Source organism: Scyliorhinus torazame, chromosome 2 (assembly GCF_047496885.1).
Source record: "Scyliorhinus torazame isolate Kashiwa2021f chromosome 2, sScyTor2.1, whole genome shotgun sequence".
Classification (NCBI taxonomy): domain Eukaryota; kingdom Metazoa; phylum Chordata; class Chondrichthyes; order Carcharhiniformes; family Scyliorhinidae; genus Scyliorhinus; species Scyliorhinus torazame.
In genome coordinates, this window is record NC_092708.1 from 21,067,408 (window position 1) to 21,089,678 (window position 22,271).

At 49.6% G+C, this 22,271-nt stretch overlaps 1 protein-coding gene across 2 annotated transcripts in view; it reads left to right on the forward strand.

The window, feature by feature from the left end:
- The window catches only part of nhej1 (nonhomologous end-joining factor 1), a 366,800-nt gene that overhangs the window by 61,460 nt on the left and 283,069 nt on the right, over positions 1-22,271 (forward strand). For both annotated transcript variants that reach the window (XM_072469332.1, XM_072469342.1), the window contains exon 5: positions 16,807-16,865. In XM_072469332.1, the coding sequence (XP_072325433.1) occupies positions 16,807-16,865 (59 nt within the window). The remainder of the gene's footprint in view (positions 1-16,806; positions 16,866-22,271) is intronic.

The following is a 22,271-nucleotide window of genomic DNA, read 5'->3' on the forward strand; positions in this document are numbered from 1 at the left end:
ACCACGAGCAATCAACGTTGGGTTCCACAGCTGCTAGGAGAAGGAACAATCCCTCAGGTGGGCAAAAGATCACCGCGACCCCAAATGGGAGGGTCACGGCAGCAGGCTGTACCAGGCTGTGGGAGCAGAGCTGGCAAAAGCAGCGTGGCATTTAACAAGGCCAAGGCTGCGTTATACAAAAGGGGAGTTCGGTTTGAGGTGGTTTACCCTGTATGTCTCCGAGTGAGTTATCACTCGAAAGACGATTATTTTGATGTGCCGCAGGAGGCCGAAGCTTTTGTGAGGAAGCACGGGATGAGTGCAAGTTAATTGTGTTTTGTAGGGGTGGCACGGTGGCGATGCAGTGGTTAGCATTGCTGCCTCACAGCGCCGAGGACCCAGGTTCGATCCCGGCCCCGGGTCACTGTCCATATGGAGTTTCCACATTCCCCCCTTGTCTGCGTGGGTCTCACCCCCACAGCCCAAAGATTTGCAGGTTAGGTGGATTGGCCACGCTAAATTGCCCAATAATTGGGAAAAAAGAATGGGGGGGGCGCGGGGAGTGGTTTACATCTGAAGACTTTTCGTTCGTCTCCCAGGTACATCAGGTCTATTCTCAGATTGACTTTTTTGTGCTGGGTAGGCCTCTTCCTGGGGTGAACATAAGAACTAGGAGCAGGAGTAGGCCATCTGGCCCCTCGAGCCTGCTCCGCCATTCAATGAGATCATGGCTGATCTTTTGTGGACTCAGCTCCACTTTCCGGCCCGAACACCATAACCCTTAATCCCTTTATTCTTCAAAAAGCTATCTATCTTTATCTTAAAAACATTTAATGAAGGAGCCTCTGCTGCTTCACTGGGCAAGGAATTCCATAGATTCACAACCCTTTGGGTGAAGAAGTTCCTCCTAAACTCAGTCCTAAATCTACTTCCCCTTATTTTGAGGCTATGCCCCCTAGTTCTGCTTTCACCCGCCAGTGGAAACAACCTGCCCGCATCTATCCTATCTATTCCCTTCATAATATATGCTTCTATAAGATCCCCCCTCATCCTTCTAAATTCCAACGAGTACAGTCCCAGTCTACTCAACCTCTCCTCGTAATCCAACCCCTTCAGCTCTGGGATTAACCTAGTGAATCTCCTCTGCACACCCTCCAGTGCCAGTACGTCCTTTCTTAAGTAAGGACTGGCCTTCATTTAGCACAGGGCTAAATCGCTGGCTTTGAAAGCAGACAGAGATAGGCTAGTAACATGGTTCAATTCCCGTACCAGCCTCCCCGAACAGGTGCTGGAATGTGGTGACTAGGGGCTTTTCACAGTAACTTCTTTTGAAGCCTACTTGTGACAATAAGTGATTTGGGCAGCACGGTAGCATTGTGGAGAGCACAAATGCTTCACAGCTCCAGGGTCCCAGGTTCGATTCCGGCTTGGGTCACTGTCTGTGCGGAGTCTGCACATCCTCCCCGTGTGTGCGTGGGTTTCCTCCGGGTGCTCCGGTTTCCTCCCACAGTCCAAAGATGTGCGGGTTAGGTGGATTGGCCATGCTAAATTGCCCATAGTGTCCAAAATTGCCCTTAGTGTAGGGTGGGGTTACTGGGTTATGGGGATAGGGTGGAGGTGTGGACCTTGGGTAGGGTGCTCTTTCCAAGAGCCGGTGCAGACTCGATGGGCCGAATGGCCTCCTTCTGCACTGTAAATTCTATGATTCTATGATTCTATAAGGAGACTAAAACTGAACACAATACTCCAGGTGTGGCCTCACTAACACCTTATACAATTGCAGCAGAACCTCCCTAGTCTTAAACTCCATCCCTCTAGCAATGAAGGACAAAATTCCATTTGCCTTCTTAATCACCTGTTGCACCTGTAAACCAACTCTTTTGCGACTCATGCACTAGCACACCCAGGTCTCTCTGCACGTTTTAATATTTTATCATTTAAATAATAATCCCTTTTGCTGTTATTCCTACCAAAATGGATAACCTCACATTTGTCAACATTGTATTCCATCTGCCAGACCCTAGCCCATTCACTTAGCCTATCCAAATCCCTCTGCAGATTTCCAGTATCCTCTGCACTTTTTGCTTTACCACTTATCTTGGTGTCGTCTGCAAACTTGGACACATTGCCCTTGGTCCCCAACTCCAAATCATTTATGTAAATTGTGAACAGTTGTGGGCCCAACACTGATCCCTGAGGGACATCACTAGCTACTGATTGCCAACCAGAGAAACACCCATTAACCCCCACTCTTTGCTTCCTATTAATTAACCAATCCTCTATCCATGCTACTACATTCCCCTTAATGCCATGCATCTTTATCTGATGCAACAACCTTTTGAGTGGGGCGGGATACTCGGCAATGGTCATCTCAGATCATGCTCCACATTTTGTGTTCGAGCCAGGTTCCTCTCGATGCCCAAAGTGGAGACTGGACACGAGGCTGTTGGCAGATAAAACTTTCTGTGAACGCATTTCCTCTTCCATAGGGAAGTACATTACAAGAGTGACTATCTCCCCCTCTACATGTTGGAGGCCCTCAAGGTGGTCATTAGGGGAGAAATAATTTCTTATAAGTCACATAGGGGGAGGAATGGACGGGTGAAGCGTTAGAGGCTGGTAGATCCCACCCTAAAAGTGGACTGTCAGTATTCGATTGCCCCTACACCGGAGTTGCTGGAGAGTAGGAAGACGTTGCAGAAGGAATTCGAGCTACTCTCAGTGGGTAAGATGGGTCAACTGCGTCACCCGAGGGGGACTTTATATGAACACAGTGAAAAGATGAGTCGCCTTTTAGCGCACCAGTGGAGGAGGTGGCCTCCCGGGAGATTGTCCAGGTGCCCAGGAGATTGTCCAGGTGAGAGCCAATCTCAGCACAGCAGGCTGGTCTCCGCCTGAGCGAAGGTTAATACAGCGTTGGAAGAGTTTTCTCAAAGTCTGTACAGATCGGAGGCCCCAGAGGAGAGGTTGCTTATGATGCAGGTTTGGAAGGGTTGACCTTCCCGGGGTGGAGAGGGAGGGAAGGGAGGGATTAGATTCCCTGGTGGGTCCTGAAGAGGTTAGGAAGTGTATTGGTCCACTGCAGTTGGGTATAGCGCCAGGTCCAGATGGGTTTCCCATTGAATTTTATAAGAAATTTGCGGGCAATTGAGTCCACTGATACTGGATATGTTTAACGTTTCTTTGGCCCGGGGAGGGGGGTAGGGTGCTTTGCCAGTTACATAATACTGGCTTATTGTCACAAGTAGGCTTCAATGAAGTTACTGTGAAAAGCCCGTTGTCGCCACATTCCGGTGCCTATTCGGGGAGGCCGGCACGGGAATTGAACCCGAGCTGCTGGCATTGTTCTGCATTATAAGCCATCTGTTTATCCCACTGTGCTAAACCAGCCCCTATATTGATGCAGGTTTCCATTTCCCTGATTCTGAAGAAGGATGAGGACCTTCCAGAGTGTGGGTTGTATCGGCCAATTTTGTTGCTGGACACGGATGCTAAGTTGTTAGCTAAAGTGTTGGCAATGCGGTTGGAGCCCTGCCTTCCAGGCGTGATATCGGAGCGACAGATTGGTTTTGTTAAGGGTCGGCAACTGTCGGCCAACATACGTCAATTATTAAATATTGTCCTGTCTCCCTGCCCCAGCGCTCAATCCGGAGGTGATTGGTTCGGTTGATGCCAGAAAGCGTTTGATAGGGTCAAGTGGGGATACCTATCTGAGATTCTGGGGATTGGATTGGATTGGATTTGTTTATTGTCACGTGTACCGAGGTACAGTGAAAAGTATTTTTCTGAGAGCACCTCAACAGGTCACTAAGTGCATGAAATGAAAAGGAAATAAAAGAAAATACATAATAGGGCAACACAAGTCTCAATGGAACTACATAAACACCGGCATCGGAGGTTCGGTTTCGGACCGAAGTTCATGGGTGGGATTTTCCGTTTTGCCGACGCCCGGGGGTTTCCCGACGGCGTGGAGCTGCCCAACAATGGGAAACCCCATTGACCGGCCGGTGTTACGGAGACTCCCGCCGGCGGGTCGAGGCTGAAAAGTGGCATGGCGGGATGGAGAATCCAGCCCCCTATCTTGGAACCGTTTGTTGTATAGGGCTCCCGCCGCTCGTGACCGTACACATGACTTGAGCTTGGACTTTCAGCTGGGTAGGGGTACAAGGCAGGGTTGCCACTGTCTCTGCTTCTGTTTGCCTTGGCTATCGAAGCACTGGCTATTGCGTTGAGGTCTTCCAAGGGGTGGGGGGGGAGGGCAAGACTCATGACGGTCTTTACATCCGAGGGACAAGGGCTTTTCGTTCTTCTCCCAGGTATATCAGGTCTATTCTCAGATTGGAGAGGGAGAGAGCACAGGGTGTCCCTGTATGCAAATGATCTGCTTCTTTATGCAACAGACACAGACTCCACGATGGACGAGAGGATGAAGCTAGTGAGGAGTTTTGGCTCCTTCTCTGGGTATAAGTTGAATCTGGACAAGGATCAATATTTTCCTGTGATCCCCCCCAGGGAGGGGAGCCAACCTGGGAATGTTGCCTTTCTGCCAAGCCAGATCTAGCTTTCGTTATCTGGGAATTCGGGTAACCCATGATTGAAATGAAATGAAAATCGCTTATTGTCACAAGTCGGCTTCAAATGAAGTTACTGTGAAAAGCCCCTAGTCGTCACATTCCGCCGCCTGTTCGGGGAGGCTGGTATGGGAATTGAACCGTGCTGCTGGCCTGCCTTGGTCCCCTTTCAAGGCCAGTGATTTAACCCTGTGCTAAACCGGGCCTTGCTTCGTAAACTAAATGATGTATGGTGAATGGGGTTAGAACTGCAGCGGCGAGATAACCTCCCCCCGTGTCCTTGGCAGGCAGGGTTCAGATGGCTAAAATGAATGTACTTCCGAGGTTTTTATTTCCTTTTCAGTGCCTCCCCATTTTTCTTCCCAAATCGTTCTTTTCCAGAGTCAACAAAGCGATATCTTCCTTCATTTTAGCGGGCAAGACCCCGAGGATGGATAGGGCGTCTGTGCAGAGGGAGAGAGAGACAGTCAGGACGCTTGGGCCTACTTAATTTGTTAATCTGTTATTGGGCAGCCAATATTCAAAAGGTGCTGGGGTGGCTTAAGGATCCGAATTCCATATGGGGGCAGGTGGAGGCTGACTGGTCATGATTCTGGTCTGAGTTCCTTGGTAACTGACTCGCTGCCATTTTCTCCTGCGGAATTTACCAGGAACCCGGGTTGAGGTGAGTAGGGTTGACAATGGGTGGAATGTGTTATTCTTCAGGGGCTGGTTTAGCACAGTGGGCTAAACAGCTGGCTTGTAATGCAGAACAAGGCCAGCAGCGCGGGTTCAATTTCCGTACCGGCCTCCCCGAATAGGCGCCGGAGTGTGGCGATTTGGGGCTTTTCACAGTAACTTCAATGCAGTGTTAATGTCAGCCTACTTGTGACAATAAAGATTATTAATTAATTAATTAAATTAACAGTAAGTAATAACCCATCGTCCCTTTGCTACATTTGCTGGACTGACAACATCTTAATTTTAAAACTCTGAGCCTGGCTTTAAATCCCTCCATGACCTCTCCTCTCCCTGTCACTGTGTAGTAATCTCCAGCCCCACAATCCTCCAATTTTGTTCTCTGGAACATTCGCTTAATTTCATCGCTCCGCCATTGGGGGCCGTGCCGTCAGCTGCCTGGACCCCAAGCTCTGGAATTCCCTCCCTAAACCTCTTTGCCTCTCTCTCTCGCCTTCGTTAAAATCATCATTAAAAGCAGCTCCTCCAACCATGTCTCTGGTGACATGTCCTGTTATCTCCTGCTGTGGCTCGATATCAAATATTGTTTGTTCACACTCCCGTGAAGCACCTTTTGCTGGATCGCAGGTGCTATATGAATGCAGGTTGCTATTGTGACCTGCAATACAGATTGTTCCGGAAGGGTTTGCATAGTTTCTCAGTGCTGCAAAGTTCTTATAATGGACGGAATCTCTGTGCTGCTAACCTCCTTTTCATTAAAACGTAGCTCCTCAAATCGTTATATTCTGATTAGGCCTCACATCTCTTTATTTGTTTTTCCTGCCTTTCTGTTGGTTTTAAATCCACGTCTGTATTTTTGTTTAAATGCCGAGTGATTTTTTTTCTCATCGTCGAGGCTCTTTGTTCAGCTTGACGTGAGGCGGGCTGGAGAGTACCGATTTTAAAACAAAACTGACTGGTGACCTCAGTAAATTTGTGACAGGATTGCGATCAAACTGGCTTTGTCTCACCGGACATTGGATTAGTCTCGAAAATGAGCCTGGTGGGAACTTTCTCTCTCTGCTGTGAGACAGCAGTGTTTGGTGCACAGTCGGGAATATTGCTATCTGGTTCACTCTGCCCTCCTCCAGTATCCCCGCGTCCCTCCCTTTTGTTTCCCACAGAGTGCTAATTCTGTGCAGCGGAATGATTCACCTGTAGTCGTCTGACCGCATGGTCGCCCATCATTGCAATACAGCAATGGAAATAAAGAAATTGCGTTTATGTAGCAGCCCCCCCCCCCCCCCCCCCACCCCGAAACACTTTGGAACTGGTGGCATGGTAGCACAGTGGTTAGCACTGTTGCTTCACAGCTCCACGGTCCCAGGTTCGATTCCCGGTTTGGGTCACTATCTGTGGGGAGTCTGCACGTTCTCCCCGTGTCAGCATGGGTTTCCTCTCGAAGTCCAAAGATGTGGAGGTTAGGTGGATTGGCCATGCTAAATTGCCTTTAGTGTCCAAAAAGGTTCGGTGGGGTTGCTGGGTTACAGGGATAGGGCGGAGGCGTGGGTTGATGTAGGGTGCTCTTTCCAAGGGCCGGTGCAGACTCGATGGGCTGAATGGCCTCCTTCGGCACTGTAAATTCCATGAAATCTGATGTAGTCACTGTTGCAATGCAAGAAATGCGGCAGCCGGCAAGGGTGTGGTTGGTGTGGCGCAGTTGGAAAGGGATCGATGATGGTGGACATCTGAGGGCGGGCCTAGAGAGGCGCCTGACACGGGCCGGGGACAGGCTCAAAAAAGGCTATCGGCAGGGGAAGGACGTGAAGCTGGGGGATCAGACGAGGTTGAGGAAGAGGTGGGTGGGGCAGGAGTTTCATTCAGGGTTGGATATGAAGACGAGGAGGGGATGGCGGTGCTGGTTAATCGGGTAGCGTTCGAGATGGGGAGCATTGTGGCCAACCGGGAGGGTAGGGGGGGTCGGTATATGCTAGTTAGTGGAAAACTGGAGGGGATGCCGGTGGTTCTGGTTGTGTCCAAATTGGGATGATGTAGGTTTTATAAGGCGGGTGTTAGGGAAGATTTCTGAGTTGAACCCACATTGGTTGATTATGAGGACAGATTTTATTTTGGGTACAGAACCGAGCTTGGACAGGTCGAGTCCCAAGTTGTCAAGGGTGTTGGCAGTGACGAAGGAGCTGAGAGGGTTTATGGAGAGGGGGGAAGGGGTGGATCCCGTAGAGGTTTGTAGGCCGAGGGCAAAGGAGTTTTCATACATCTCTCACGTGCACTGTGTGGGCTCCCGGATTAAGGTTTTCCTGCTGGACAAGACGGTGCTGGCGGGGGTGGTTGACTCGCAGTATGCGGCGATTGTGGTTTCTGACCACGCACGGCACTGGGTGGATCTGCCTGGGGTCCAGGTGCCCACAGAGGAGGCTGGTGTGGATGAGGAGGTGTGCGAGCGGGTAAGGGCTGCCATTCGGGGGTACGTGGAGCTGAGCGATGCGGGGGAGGGCACGGCCACCAATCTGTGGGAGGCCCTCAATGTGATGGCTAGGGGGGAATTTATTTCAATTTGGGCGTTCAGAGAGAAGGCAGAGCGGGCGGTGGTGGCAAAACTAGTGGACGAGATTTTGAGGGTGGATTGGAGATACGCGGAGGCACAGGAGGCAGGGCTGTTGAAGGAGAGGCAGAGGCTCCAGATGGAGTTTGGGCTACTAGAAGGCGGTGGGATACTTAACGAGGGCCAGAGGGGCAGGATATGAGTTTGGGGAGAGGGCGAGCAGGGTGTTGGCCCATCAATTGAGGAATCAAGAGGCGGCGAGGGAGATTGGCAAATTCAGGGATGATAAGGGGAGAGCAGTGAGAGACCAGAGGGGGTGAATGGCATGGTTGAGGCGATTTCTAGAAGAGAAAACTATATGAGTCTGAGCCCCCGGCCGAGGGGGAAGGGATACAGCTGTTGTTGGACGGGCTGGAGTTTCCAGTAGAGGAGGAGCTGGTTATGGGGTTGGGGGCCCCAAATGGGTTGAGGCACAGCATGGGGACGATGCGGGAAGGGAAGGCCCCGGGGCCGGACACATTCCTAGTGGAGTTTTATGAGAAGTTTGGGTGGACCTGGAGACACTGCTGGTGAGGGCGTGTAATGAAGCAAGGGAGAGGGGGGCACTCCCCCCTACATTGTCGCAAGCCTCCATCTCCCTGATATTAAAGGAGGACAAGGATCCGGAACAGTGTGGGCCGTACCACCCGATATCGTAACTGAATATAGAGGCCAAGCTGTTGGCCTGGCGAATCGAGGGCTGCGTCCCGGGGGTGATGGCCGAAGATCAAACGGGTTTTGTGAACGAGAGGCAGTTGACGGCGAATGTGAGGAGGCTGCTTAGTGTAAGCATGATACCTTCGGAGGGGCAGGAGGTGGAGGAAGTGGTGGGGCTGAACGCGGAGGAGGCATTTGATCGAGTGGAGTGGGAGTATGTGTTGGGGCGGTTTGGGTCCGGGCAGGGGTTTGTGGAGTGGGCCCAGTTGCTGCATATGACGCCTGTTGCCAGTGTGCGGATGAACCGAGTGAGTTTGGGACACTTCAGGCTGCATCGGGGGACAAGGCAGGGTGCTCGCTCTCCCCGTTGCTCTTCGCCTTGACGATAGAGCTGCTGGCAATGGCACGTAGGGTGCCTAGGAACTGGAGCGGGATTGAACGGGGGGGTGGGGGGGGGGGGGGGGGTGGGGGTCGAGTACTGGGTCTCATTGTATACAGACGACCTGTTGCTGTATATTTCAGATCCGTTGGCAGTACCGGAAGCATCATGGGGATTTTAGAGGAATTTGACTGGCCCTTGTGATGCAAGTTGAATATGGGGAAGAACGAGGTGTTCCCGATTGAGACTAGGAGGCAGGAAAGGAGGTTAGGGGAGTTACCGTTTAGGGTGGTGAGAGCTTTAGATATTTGGGTATCCAGGTGACCCGGGGCTGGGCACAGGTGCACAAGTTGAACCTGGCTCGATTGGTGAAGCAGATGAAAGTGGATTTCAAGAGGTGCGATGTGCTACTGCTGTCTCTGGCAGGGCGGGTGCAGATAGTAAAAATGACGGTGCTGCCAAGGTTTCTGTTCGAGTTCCAGAACTTCCCAATCTTCATCCCCAAGTCATTTTTTAAGACGATCAATGCGTTGACCCCGGATTTACGTGGGCGGGGAAGACCCCGCGGATTAGGAGGGCTTTCCTGGCGTGCAGGCAAGGTGTGTGTTGAGGGGTGGGGGGAGGTGCTGATGCTGCCAAACTTGGGCAGCGAATATTGCTCTGGTTAGGAAATGGGTCGTGGGGGAGGGGTCAGCACGGGGGCAGATGGAGTTGGCATCTTGTAGGGGAACACGTTTGAGGGCTTTGTTGTCGGTGCTTCAGCCACTTTCACCAGCCAGGTACTCCGTGAGCCCCGTGGTGGTGTCGGCCCTCAGGGTTTGGGGGCAGTGGAGGCAGCATTGGGGCTGGATGGTGCCTCGGTCTGGGCACCGATCTGTGACAACCACAGGTTTACGCTGGGGTGTGGGGGTTGTTGAATGCGAGGTTTCAGGGGTGACGGCAGTTCAGTCGACAGTTAAGAAGGCAAATGCGATGTTAGCATTCATGTCAAGAGGGCTAGAATACAAGACCAGGGATGTACTTCTGAGGCTGCATAAGGCTCTGGTCAGACCCCATTTGGAGTATTGTGAGCAGTTTTGGGCCCCGTATCTAAGGAAGGATGTGCTGGCCTTGGAAAGGGTCCAGGGGAGGTTCACAAGAATGATCCCTGGAATGAAGAACTTGTCGTATGAGGAACGGTTGAGGACTCTGGGTCTGTACTCGTTGGAGTATAAAAGGATGAGGGGGGGATATGTCATAGAATTTACAGTGCAGAAGGAGGCCATTCGGCCCATCGAGTCTGCACCGGCTCTTGGAAAGAGCACCCTACCTAAGCCCACACCTACACCCCATCCCCGTAACCCAGTAACGCCATCCAACACTAAGGGCAATTTTGGACACTAAGGGCAATTTAGCGTGGCCAATCCACCTAACCTGCACATCTTTGGACTGTGGGAGGAAACCGGAGCACCCGGAGGAAACCCATGCACACATGGGGAGAACGTGCAGACTCCGCACAGGCAGTGACCCAAGCCGGGAATCGAACCTGGGACCCTGGAGCTGTGAAGCAATTATGCTAACCACTATCCTACCATGCTGCCCACAAACAGGCGCCGGAGTGTGGCGACGAGGGGATTTTCACAGTAACTTCATTGCAGTGTTAATGTAAGCCCACAGGGATCTTATTGAAACTTACAGGATACTGCGAGGCTTGGATAGAGTGGACGTGGAGAGGATGTTTCCACTTGTCGGAAAAACTAGAACCAGAGGACACCATCTCAGACTAAAGGGACAATCCTTTATAACAGAGATGAGGAGGACTTTCTTCACCCAGAGGGTGGTGAATCTGTGGAACCATTTGCCGCAGAAGGTTGTGGAGGCCAAATCACTGAGTGCCTTTAAGACAGAGACAGATGGGTTCTTGATTAATAAGGGGATCAGGGGTTATGGGGAGAAGGCCGGAGATTGGGGATGAGAAAATATCAGCCATAATTGAATGGGGGAGCAGATTCAATGGGAGGCAGGGATTGAGCCATTTGGCGATCTGTTCATAGGGGGTAAATTTGTGAAGTTAAGAGGATCTGGAGGAAGAGTACGGTTTCCAAGGCTGTAGGTACCTGCAGGTCCGGGACTTTGTAAGGAGAGAGGTGCTGTCCTCTCCTGCGTTTATGGAGGTGGAAAACCAGCCAGGAGAGTGAAGGAATAGTTGGGCAAGAGTGACAAGAATCCTCAGTGAAGGTTTCAGCAGTCCCAAGAGATGTGCTGTAAGGTAATTTGGACATTCTGAATTCTCCCTCTGTGTACCCGAACAGGCGCCGGAGTGTGGCGACTAGGGGATTTTCACAGTAACTTCATTGCAGTGTTAATGTAAGCCTACTTGTGACAATAAAGATTATTCAAAAAATTATGCAAACTTTTCACTGTACTTCAGTACACGTGACAATAAATAAATCAAATCAATCTCTGATTTTAAATTAACAACAAGGTAGAGCTATCCAAATTTCTACCTGAAAGATTGACTCCCAAGTTTTAGACTATGTCCCTCGGTCTTGGACTCCCCAAACCAGCAGCAGTGATCTCTCCCCATCTTTGTGTGTGCGATGGAAAGTACAATTACACCCACCTGATATCTCAGATATGCTGCCAGAAATCCTACAGCGCAGTGACTGGATAGTGAAAGGCTGCCAATGGTGGGGCAGGGATGATCAAGGGCCAGGAGTCGGAGGATTGCAGAGATCTCGGAGGGTTGTAGAAGGTTACAGAGATGAGGAGAGGAAATAGCCCTGGAAGGACTTGAAAGCGCAAAAGGTTGTGAAATTTCAGCGATTGGGGAAGTGGCCGCCAATATTGGTTCATGAGCGGATGGGTGATGTTGTAAACCTGAAGAGTGAGCAAGATTGATTGAGGGATGGGAAAAAGGAACCGGAGATTCAGATGAGTTGTGGCAGGGCTGAGCCAATCATTATGTATGGTGCAATTCATTATCGGCCCTAGTAGAGAGATCCAGAGCCTCTCCCCAGAATATATAACACACATAAGAGGCTCTTGAATTGATCACAAAGAATGTTGGCAGCTGCAATCCCAATAATGGACACATGAGGTCTTGTCCGATTGAAATCCTGGGCAGGGAACTGGTCAGGGCAACGGAAGTTGCTTAACGTAAGAAATAGGATCCGAATTAGGCCATTCAGCCCCGCAACCCTGCTCCGTTGTTCAGCGTCTAGGCTGATCTTCTATCTCAACTCGTCTTTTCCATTTATTCCCTTAGTATCCAAAAATCTATTAATCGCAGCCTTGAAATGAAATGAAATGAAAATCGCTTATTGTCACAAGTAGGCTTCACATGAAGTTACTGTGAAAAGTCCCTAGTCGCCACATCCCGGCGCCTGTTCGGGGAGGCTGGTACGGGAATATGTTCCTTCGACTGAACATCCACAGCTCACTGGGATAGAGATTTCCAAAGATTCACAGTCCTCTGACTGAAGACATTTCTTCTCATCTCAGTCCTAAATGGCTAACCCTGTATCCTGAAAGTGTGACACCAGACTTTCCAGGGGAAACAGACTCACAGCACCTACTCTGTCAAATGGCAAGAAGAATTTTATCGGTTTTACTGTAGACAAGACCAACGGTAGCACAGTGGTTAGCACAATGGCTTCACAGCGCCAGGGTCCCAGGTTCGATTCCCAGCTTGGGTCACTGTCTGTGTGGAGTCTGAACCTTCTCCCCGTGTCTGCGTGGGTTTCCTCCGGGTGCTCCGGTTTCCTCCCACAGTCCAAAGATGTGCAGGGGTAGGTGGATTGGCTATGCTAAATTGCCCTCGGTGTCCAAAAAAGGTAGGGTGGGGTTGCGGGGCTAGGGTGGAATTGTGGGGATGGGGTGGGAGTTTGGGCTTGGGTGGGGTGCTCTTTCCAAGGGCCAGTGCGGGCTCGATGGGCCAAATGGCCTCCTTCTGCACTGTAAATTCTGTGTATCGGCTGTGACTCCCAACAAACCAACTGCTCCCATTTAAGTTGATTCCAGTTGGAGAAAGTTAGGACACTTGCAGGAAGAGCACGCTGTAAGCAAGCTTGTGTCATCGATACGTTCCCTTTGTGTATTTCTTATAGCTATTATAACAACTTCCTGCAACTTATTACTTGTAATATATGCAACAGCTTCAATGTAATCAAACAGAGTTAAGCCATGGGAGGTTCCTTTCAGTCTCATGCCTCCCCTGTCCGCCTATGTGCCTTGTCCTTCGATCTGCGCTCCCGTCGGTCTGCACTCCCGTCAGCCGGTCGGTCTGCGTTCCCGTCGGTCGGTCTGCACTCCCGTCGGTCTGTGTTCCCATTGGCCAGTCGGTCTGCGTTCCCGTCGGTCGGTCTGCGTTCCCATCGGTCGATCTGCGCTCCCATCGATCTGCACTCCAACCTGTCAGTTGGTCTGTGTTCTCCCTGGTCGGTCGGTCTGCACTCTCGTCAGTCGATCTGCGCTCCTACCGGTCGGTCTCTGCTCCCGCCAGGCGGTCTCGTCGCTCGGTTGGTCTGCGTGCCTGTTGGTAGGTGGGTGTACGTCTGCGTTCTGTTTGTTTGTGCTGGACTGAATGTGAAAGTGCATGTCTATGGGTAAGTTTGTGTCTCTGTCGATGAGTCTGCGTGCACGTGTATCTGTCTGTGTAACAATCTCTGCTTCCCAGCCGAAAACAAATGCGTCATTTTAGCATGTTTTTTCTGGATGTTTCGAATTGGACGTAGTTGATTGGAGAATCCTTCATATTTACAGGAAAAATATTTGTGTGAGAGTAGTCGGAGTAATATCATTCCTTCTTAAACTACAGTGCTTTGTGTGGGATATGTTGATCTTTCTGTCAGTCAGATTGAATTTTATATGAAAGATTTTTTCCTCAAAAAGCATGCATACAGTAAAAAAAAAAATCCTGGGATTAAGTTTACCGAGCTTAGATGTTGTGTGTCAAATGGGCAAGGAAAATCAAAAGAAATATACCGAGGAATTGTTGATATTGGAGCAGTGGATGTTTACAGTGAGGGGTTCTTGGTGCATGTTAGTGCAGCTTGTAGTAGTGTGTGCAGTATAATGTTGATCTTTGTGTCAATCAAGTTGAATTTTAATCAGAATATGATCCAAGACCCACAGTAGAAACCTGAGGATTAGGTTCGCGGAGTCTGTGTGACTTTACTGTTTGGGGTTGCAGAAAAATTAGAGAAGTGGTTTTGATTTTCTTTTCACCCTCCTCCTCCTCCATCCTCGGATCTTTGAGCCGGACGGTGGGGTGGGGTGTATATAATCATGAATCACTGCTGCTTATGTTGTAAGAATTCTCCTTTGAAGCCTCGCCATTCCTCCGACGGGTTCAGTCTGTAGGTTTGCGGGAAAAGGCGGCGTTGAGCCAGGTTCGATCGCAAGTTGGCTGTTCTCAACCGAGGTGACTTTGAATCAATTAAGTCACTCTCCGTGCCCTGGGTTGCGAATGGGCAGGTGGCAGAGGCAGATAGCCGTGGTCGATGCTTTTGAATGCTCTGCGGTGGCTCCTGCTGGATAGAAAGCTATATAGTGTCTTTATGTCACACCTTCAATGACCTCCCGATATCCCAAGTGCTTTACAGCCAATTTACAAAATTCTATTCATTCTTGGGGGGTGGGCATCATTGGCAAGGCCAGCATTTTTTGCCTTTCCCTAATTACCCTCAAGAAAGTGGCAGTAAACCACCATCTGGACATTCTGAATTCTCCCTCCGTGTACCCGGACAGGCGCCGGAATGTGGCGACTAGGCGCTTTTCACAGTAACTTCATTGCAGTGTTAATGTAAGCCTACTTGTGACAATAAAAATTATAAATAAATAAAATCTGGAACTGCTGCAGTACACTGGCGTAGGTACACCCACAATGTTGTTAGGGAGTTCCACGATATGGCTCAACGATGATGAAGGAACGCCGATGTAATTCCAAGGTAGGATCGTGTGTGGCTTGGAGGGGAACTTGCAGATGGCGCTGTTCCCATCTATCTGCTGCCCTTGACCTTCTAGGTGATAGAGGTCGTAGGTTTGCAAAGTGCTGTTGAAGGAACATTGGTGGCTTCCCGCAGTGCATCTTGTAGATGGTACACACTGCTACCACTGTGCACGGTGGTGGAGGGAGTGAATGTTTAAGGTGGTGGGTGGGGCGCCAATCAGGGGGCTGCTTTTCCTTGGATGGTGTCAGGCTTCTTGAGTGTCGAGCTGCACTCATCCAGGCTCAAAGGAAGATGGTTGTGGTTGTTGGGGGTCAGTCATCCCAGGCTTGGGACATCACTGCAGGAGTTCCGCAATGTTGTGCCCTAGACCAATCAGTCTTCAGCTGATTCAATGACCTTCCTTCCAACATACGGTCAGATGTGGAGTGTTTGCTGATAATTGCATAATATTCAACACCATCCATGACCCCTCAGACACTGAAGCAATCCACGTGTAAATACAGCACTCATGACTCTGACTTTGAAACATATCGTCGTTCCTTCACTGTCGCTGGGTCAAAATCCTGGAATTCCCTTCCTAAGAGCACTGCGGGTGTACCTACACCACAGGGACAGCAGTAGTTCTAAAAGGCAGCTCACCGCCACCTTCTCACGGGCTATTAGGGATGGGCAATAAATGCTGGCCGAGCCATCACATACAAATTAATTTGAAATAAAGTGGAGATTATTCCGTCACAAAGAACAAAGAACAACAAAGAAAAGTACAGCACAGGAACAGGCCCTTCGGCCCTCCAAGCCCGTGCCGACCATGCTGCCCGACTAAACTACAATCTTCCACACTTCCTGGGTCCGTATCCTTCTATTCCCATCCTATTCATGAATTTGTCAAGATGCCCCTTAAATGTCACTATCGTCCCTGCTTCCACCACCTCCTCCGGTAGCGAGTTCCAGGCACCCACTACCCTCTGCGTAAAACACTTGCCTCGTACATCTACTCTAAACCTTGCCCCTCTCACCTTAAACCTATGTCCCCTAGTAATTGACCCCTCTACCTTGGGGAAAAGCCTCTGACTATCCACTCTGTCTATGCCCCTCATAATTTTGTATACCTCTATCAGGTCTCCCCTCAACCTCCTTCGTTCCAGTGAGAACAAACCGAGTTTATTCAACCGCTCCTCATAGCTAATGCCCTCCATACCAGGCAACATTCTGGTAAATCTCTTCTGCACCCTCTCTAAAGCCTCCACATCCTTCTGGTAGTGTGGCGACCAGAATTGAACACTATACTCCAAGTGTGGCCTAACTAAGGTTCTATACAGCTGCAACATGACTTGCCAAAATATCTTCACAATCCTGACTTGTGCCTTTTGGACTGATTCCTGATTTATGCCTTGTAAGAGGTGAGTGACGTGTCGTAGAATGTCCTCCCTTGTACTTTTGCTCACTGCAAGGCCTCATGAATGTGAGTTCTTGCTCTGTGGTTGCAAGCTATAGGTTGAGAATTGGTAGATTTAAATCTGAGATGAGGAGACAGTACTTCCCACAGAAGGTGGTGAATTTGTGGAACTCGCTGCCCCATAGTGTGGTGGAGTCCGAATCATTAAATGGTTTCACGAGGGAGATAGATATATTTCTGATTTTAAAAAACAGGTTCAAGAGATATGGGGAACAGATAGGGAGGTGGATTTGAGACCAGGAAGAGATCAGCCATGATCTGATTGGATGGAGCAGGCTCGAAGGGCTGAGTTGCCCACTTCTGCTCCTAATTCCTATGTTCCTAACCCGTCGAGATCCTATACATGAACCAAGCCCATTGGTTGCTTATCAGCAGCTGGACCTTACGGTGCATTTCAGCATCTTCTGTACATATCTCAGAGTTCCTCCTGCTAGGAGTTTGTATGTGTCTACCCTGGTCCATTGACCTGAAATATCTTCATTGGTTTGCCTCACAAATTTTCAATTGAACTGGAACAACAAGACGATTTTCAAGTGATGATGTCTATCCTTTGTTTGATTTTGTATGCCTAGATCGCCTGGAGACCAAGACTTTCAGCCCAGAGGAGTTTAAAGACAGATTTCTTGCAGAGGTAAGGGTGATTGGATTGGGAAGGGGTGGGAATGTGAGGGATGGTTTGGGATGATTGTTTATTGGGGGTTGCCTGGGGCACCTCGTGTCCCAGGCGGTGTGTTCCACCATGCATTGCTCATCCCTCCGATGACAACAGAACATTGAACATGACGTGCAGCACGCGCGCCTTGCAACCAGACAGCAGGAATCTTCCTGATGTGTATGTGGGGAATTGTTGGCTCACTGAAGGGACACACTTGGGCATTCAGGGACTTAAACCCGTTGATGGCTTGGCGGGGGGGGGGGGGGGGGGGGGGGGGGGGGCGGGGGGAGGGGTTTGGGATGGCAGCTACTCCCATGCTGTTCCAGAATTTTGCTATTACATGGAATACAGAAAAGAAGCAGGCCATATAATAAAAGCAAGGTGCTGAAAACATGAAATAAAAAACAGAAATGTTGGAAGTACTCAAGAGGTCTGGCAGCATCTGTGGATCCTGTGGGGTATTGGCAGGGTGGAAATGGAGAGGATCTTTCCTCTTGTGGGAGAATCTAGAATTGGGTCATTGTTTAAAAATAAGGATTTGTCTGCTTAAGACAGAGATGAGGACTAACTCTTTCTTTCACGAACCTGTGAAATTTTCTTCCTCAAAAGGCAGTGAAAGCCGAGTCTTGGAAACGTTTTGAGGCAGAACTAGATAGATTCTTGATTAACAAGGGGGTGAAAGGTTATCAGGAGTAGATGGAAGGGCACAGTCAGATGATCCATGATCTTATTGAATGGTGGAGCAGGCTCGAGGGGCCGAGTGACCCATTCCTGCCTCTAATTAATATGTTTATGTTCCACACACGCCTCATCCTCCGTATTTATTTTAGCTCACCAGATCAACATAACCTTCTATTCCGTTCTCCCTCATGTATTTATTTAGTTTCCCCTTAAATATATCCACGTTATTCACCTCAGCCACTCCAATTGGTAGCATGTTCCACATTCTAACACTTGGCTTCTCCTGAATTCTTAGCAGTCTAGGTCTTGTATTTTATGGACCCTAGTTTTGAACTCTCCCAAAAGTGGGAGTATCTTCCCTAGTTTTACCCTCTCAAACTCTTTCATAATATTAATGGCCCCTCTCTGATCACCCTTCATTATTCTCTATTCTATAGACAGGAGCTCCAATCTGTTCAGTCTTTTCCAATGGTTATACCCTTTCCATTCTGGTATCATCCTTGCAAATCTTTCCTTTGCCTTCTCCAGGCCCTCGATATCTTTTAAATAATATGGAGACCAGAACTGTGCTCAGCACTCTGAGTGAGATTTAATCAAGGGCCAATATAAGCTCAACGTCTCTGCTTTCCAATTCTATTCCTCGCGAAATGAACTCTTCTACACGATTTGCACTTTTTGTGATCATAGTAACCTGCTTCACAGCTGGCGACCGAAGCCAAAGGGTGGTTGTGGAGGGTTGTTTTTCAAACAGTAGGCCTGTGACCAGCGGTGTGCCTCAGGGATTGGTGCTGGGTCCACTGTTATTTGTGATTTATGTTAATGATTTGGATGAGAATTTAGGAGGCATGGTTAGTAAGTTTGCAGATGACACCAAGATTGGTGGCACAGTGGATAGTGAAGAAGGTTATCTAGGATTGCAACGGGATCTTGATCAATTAGGCCAGTGGGCCGATGAATGGCAGATGGAGTTTAATTTAGATAAATGTGAGGTGATGCATTTTGGCAGATCGAATCAGGCCAGGACCTACTCAGTTAATGGTATGGCATTGGGGAGAGTTATAGAACAAAGAGATCTAGGAGTACAGGTTCATAGCTCCTTGAAGGTGGAGTCGCAGGTGGACAGGGTGGTGAAGAAGGCATTCAGCCTGCGAGGTTTTATTGGTCAGAACATTGAATACAGGAGCTGGGACGTCGTGTCGAAGTTGTACAGGACATTGGTAAGACCACACATGAATACTGTGTTCATTTCTGGTCACCTTATTATAGTAAGGATATTGTTAAACTAGAAAGAGTGCAGAAGAGATCTACGAGGATTCTACCAGGACCTGATAGTCTGAGTTATAAGGAGAGGCTGGATAGGCTGGGACTTTTTTCCCTGGAGCGTAGGGGGCTTAGGGGTGATCTTATAGAGGTCTATAAAATAATGAGGAGCATCGATAGTCAACATCTTTTCCCAAAGATCGAGGAGTCTAGAACTAGAGGGCAGAGGTTTAAGGTGAGAGGGGAGAGATACAAAAGAGACAAGACGTGAATGTTTTCGCACAGTGGGTGGTGAGCATCTGGAACGGGCTGCCAGAGGCAGTGGTAGAGGCGGGTACGATTTTGTCTTTCAAAAAGCAGTTAGGCATTGGCAGGGTGGGTATAGAGGGCTATGGGCCAAATGCGGGAAGTGGGACTAGCTTATTGATAGAAACTGGGCAGCATGGACAAGCTGGGCCGAAGGGCCTGTTTCCATGCTGTAAACATCTGTGATTCTACGACTGTTGATGATCTGTCAATCTGTGGCCCAAGATCCCCTTGTGCCTGTACCCCATTCAGATCAGGTGGTTTCACTAATTCCTCGTATCAAAAATGCAGCGCCTCACACAAAGAAAGCAGTTTTTTTTCCAAAGGAGGGAGGAGGAGTGGGTTGTGGTCATTACTTGAGCACACGGCCACAAACCACAAAGCATGGCCTGTCTCATCCTCCGGCTGTGCTTTGTGACTGGCGTGTGGGGTGATAATTACAGAGAAGTGCGACTCAGCTGAAGCCACACTGAACTGAATGAAATCTGTGTTCTGTGTTTGTGTGTAGTATCCGTCAGAGATCCACACATTGAAACATGGGATGGAATGGTAGCGTTGCCTTGTCTCGTCCCTATGGTGATGCCAGCACTGATGTATTTTTTTACTGATGTCTGTTGTTACATATGCCGATTTTGGTGCTTCTCAAAGTGAAGGAAGATCTGGGAAAAGTAGTTTCCTTTTCAGGCATCAAACACTCCTAGGACAAGTACAGCACGGGGTTAGATACAGAGTACAGCTCCCTCTACACTGTCCCCATCAAACACTCCCAGGACAGGTACAGCACGGGGTTAGATACAGAGTAAAGCTCCCTCTACACTGTCCCCATCAAACACATCCAGGACAAGGACAGCACGGGGATAGATACAGAGTAAAGCTCCCTCTTCACTGTCCCCATCAAACACTCCCAGGACAGGTACAGCACGGGGTTAGATACAGAGTAAAGCTCCCTCTGCACTGTCCCCATCAAACACTCCCAGGACAAGTACAGCACGGGGTTAGATACAGAGTACAGCTCCCTCTACACTGTCTCCATCAAACACTCCCAGGACGGGTACAGCACGGGGTTAGATACAGAGTAAAGCTCCCTCTACACTGTCCCCATCAAACACTCCCAGGACAGGTACAGCACGGGGTTAGATACAGAGTAAAGCTCCCTCTACACTGTACCCATCAAACACTCCCAGGACAAGTACAGCACGGGGTTAGATACAGAGTACAGCTCCCTCTACACTGTACCCATCAAACACTCCCAGGACAGGTACAGCACGGGGTTAGATACAGAGTAAAGCTCACTCGACACTGTCCCCATCAAACACTCCCAGGACAGGTACAGCACGGGGTTAGATACAGAGTAAAGCTCCCTCTCCACTGTACCCATCAAACACTCCCAGGACAGGTACAGCACGGGGTTAGAAACAGAGTAAAGCTCCCTCTACACTGTACCCATCAAACACTCCCAGGACAGGTACAGCACGGGGTTAGATACAGAGTAAAGCTCACTCGACACTGTCCCCATCAAACATTCCCAGGACAGGTACAGCACGGGGTTAGATACAGAGTAAAGCTCCCTCTTCAGTGTCCCCATCAAACACTCCCAGGACAGGTACAGCACGGGGTTAGATACAGAGTAAAGCTCCCTCTGCACTGTCCCCATCAAACACTCCCAGGACAAGTACAGCACGGGGTTAGATACAGAGTACAGCTCCCTCTACACTGTCTCCATCAAACACATCCAGGACAAGGACAGCACGGGGATAGATACAGAGTAAAGCTCCCTCTTCACTGTCCCCATCAAACACTCCCAGGACAGGTACAGCACGGGGTTAGATACAGAGTAAAGCTCCCTCTGCACTGTCCCCATCAAACACTCCCAGGACAAGTACAGCACGGGGTTAGATACAGAGTACAGCTCCCTCTACACTGTCTCCATCAAACACTCCCAGGACGGGTACAGCACGGGGTTAGATACAGAGTAAAGCTCCCTCTACATTGTCCCCATCAAACACTCCCAGGACAGGTACAGCACGGGGTTAGATACAGAGTAAAGCTCCCTCTACACTGTACCCATCAAACACTCCCAGGACAAGTACAGCACGGGGTTAGATACAGAGTACAGCTCCCTCTACACTGTACCCATCAAACACTCCCAGGACAGGTACAGCACGGGGTTAGATACAGAGTAAAGCTCACTCGACACTGTCCCCATCAAACACTCCCAGGACAGGTACAGCACGGGGTTGGATACAGAGTAAAGCTCCCTCTCCACTGTCCCCATCAAACACTCCCAGGACAGGTACAGCACGGGGTTAGAAACAGAGTAAAGCTCCCTCTACACTGTCCCCATCAAACACTCCCAGGACAGGTACAGCACAGGGTTCGATACAGAGTAAAGCTCCCTCTACACTGTCCCCATCAAACACCCCAGGACAGGTACAGCACGGGGTTAGATACAGAGTAAAGCTCCCTCTGCACTGCCCCCATCAAACACTCCCAGGACAGGTACAGCACAGGGTTAGATACAGAGTAAAGCTCCCTCTACACTGTCCCCATCAAACACTCCCAGGACAGGTACAACACTGGGTTAGATACAGAGTACAGCTCCCTCTCCACTATCTCCATCAAACACTCCCAAGACAGGTACAGCACGGGGTTAGATACAGAGTAAAGCTCCCTCTACACTGTCCCCACCAAACCCTCCCAGGACAGGTACAGCACGGGGTTCGATACAGAGTAAAGCTCCCTCTACACTGTCCCCATCAAACACTCCCAGGACAGGTACAGCACGGGGTTAGATACAGAGTCAAGTTCCCTCTACACTGTCCCCATCAAACACTCCCAGGACAGGTACAGCCCAGGGTTAGATACAGAGTAAATCTCCCTCTACACTGTCCCCATCAAACACTCCCAGGACAGGTACAGCACGGGGTTAGATACAGAGTAAAGCTCCCTCTGCACTGTCCCCATCAAACACTCCCAGGACAAGTACAGCACGGGGTTAGATACAGAGTACAGCTCCCTCTACACTGTCTCCATCAAACACATCCAGGACAAGGACAGCACGGGGATAGATACAGAGTAAAGCTCCCTCTTCACTGTCCCCATCAAACACTCCCAGGACAGGTACAGCACGGGGTT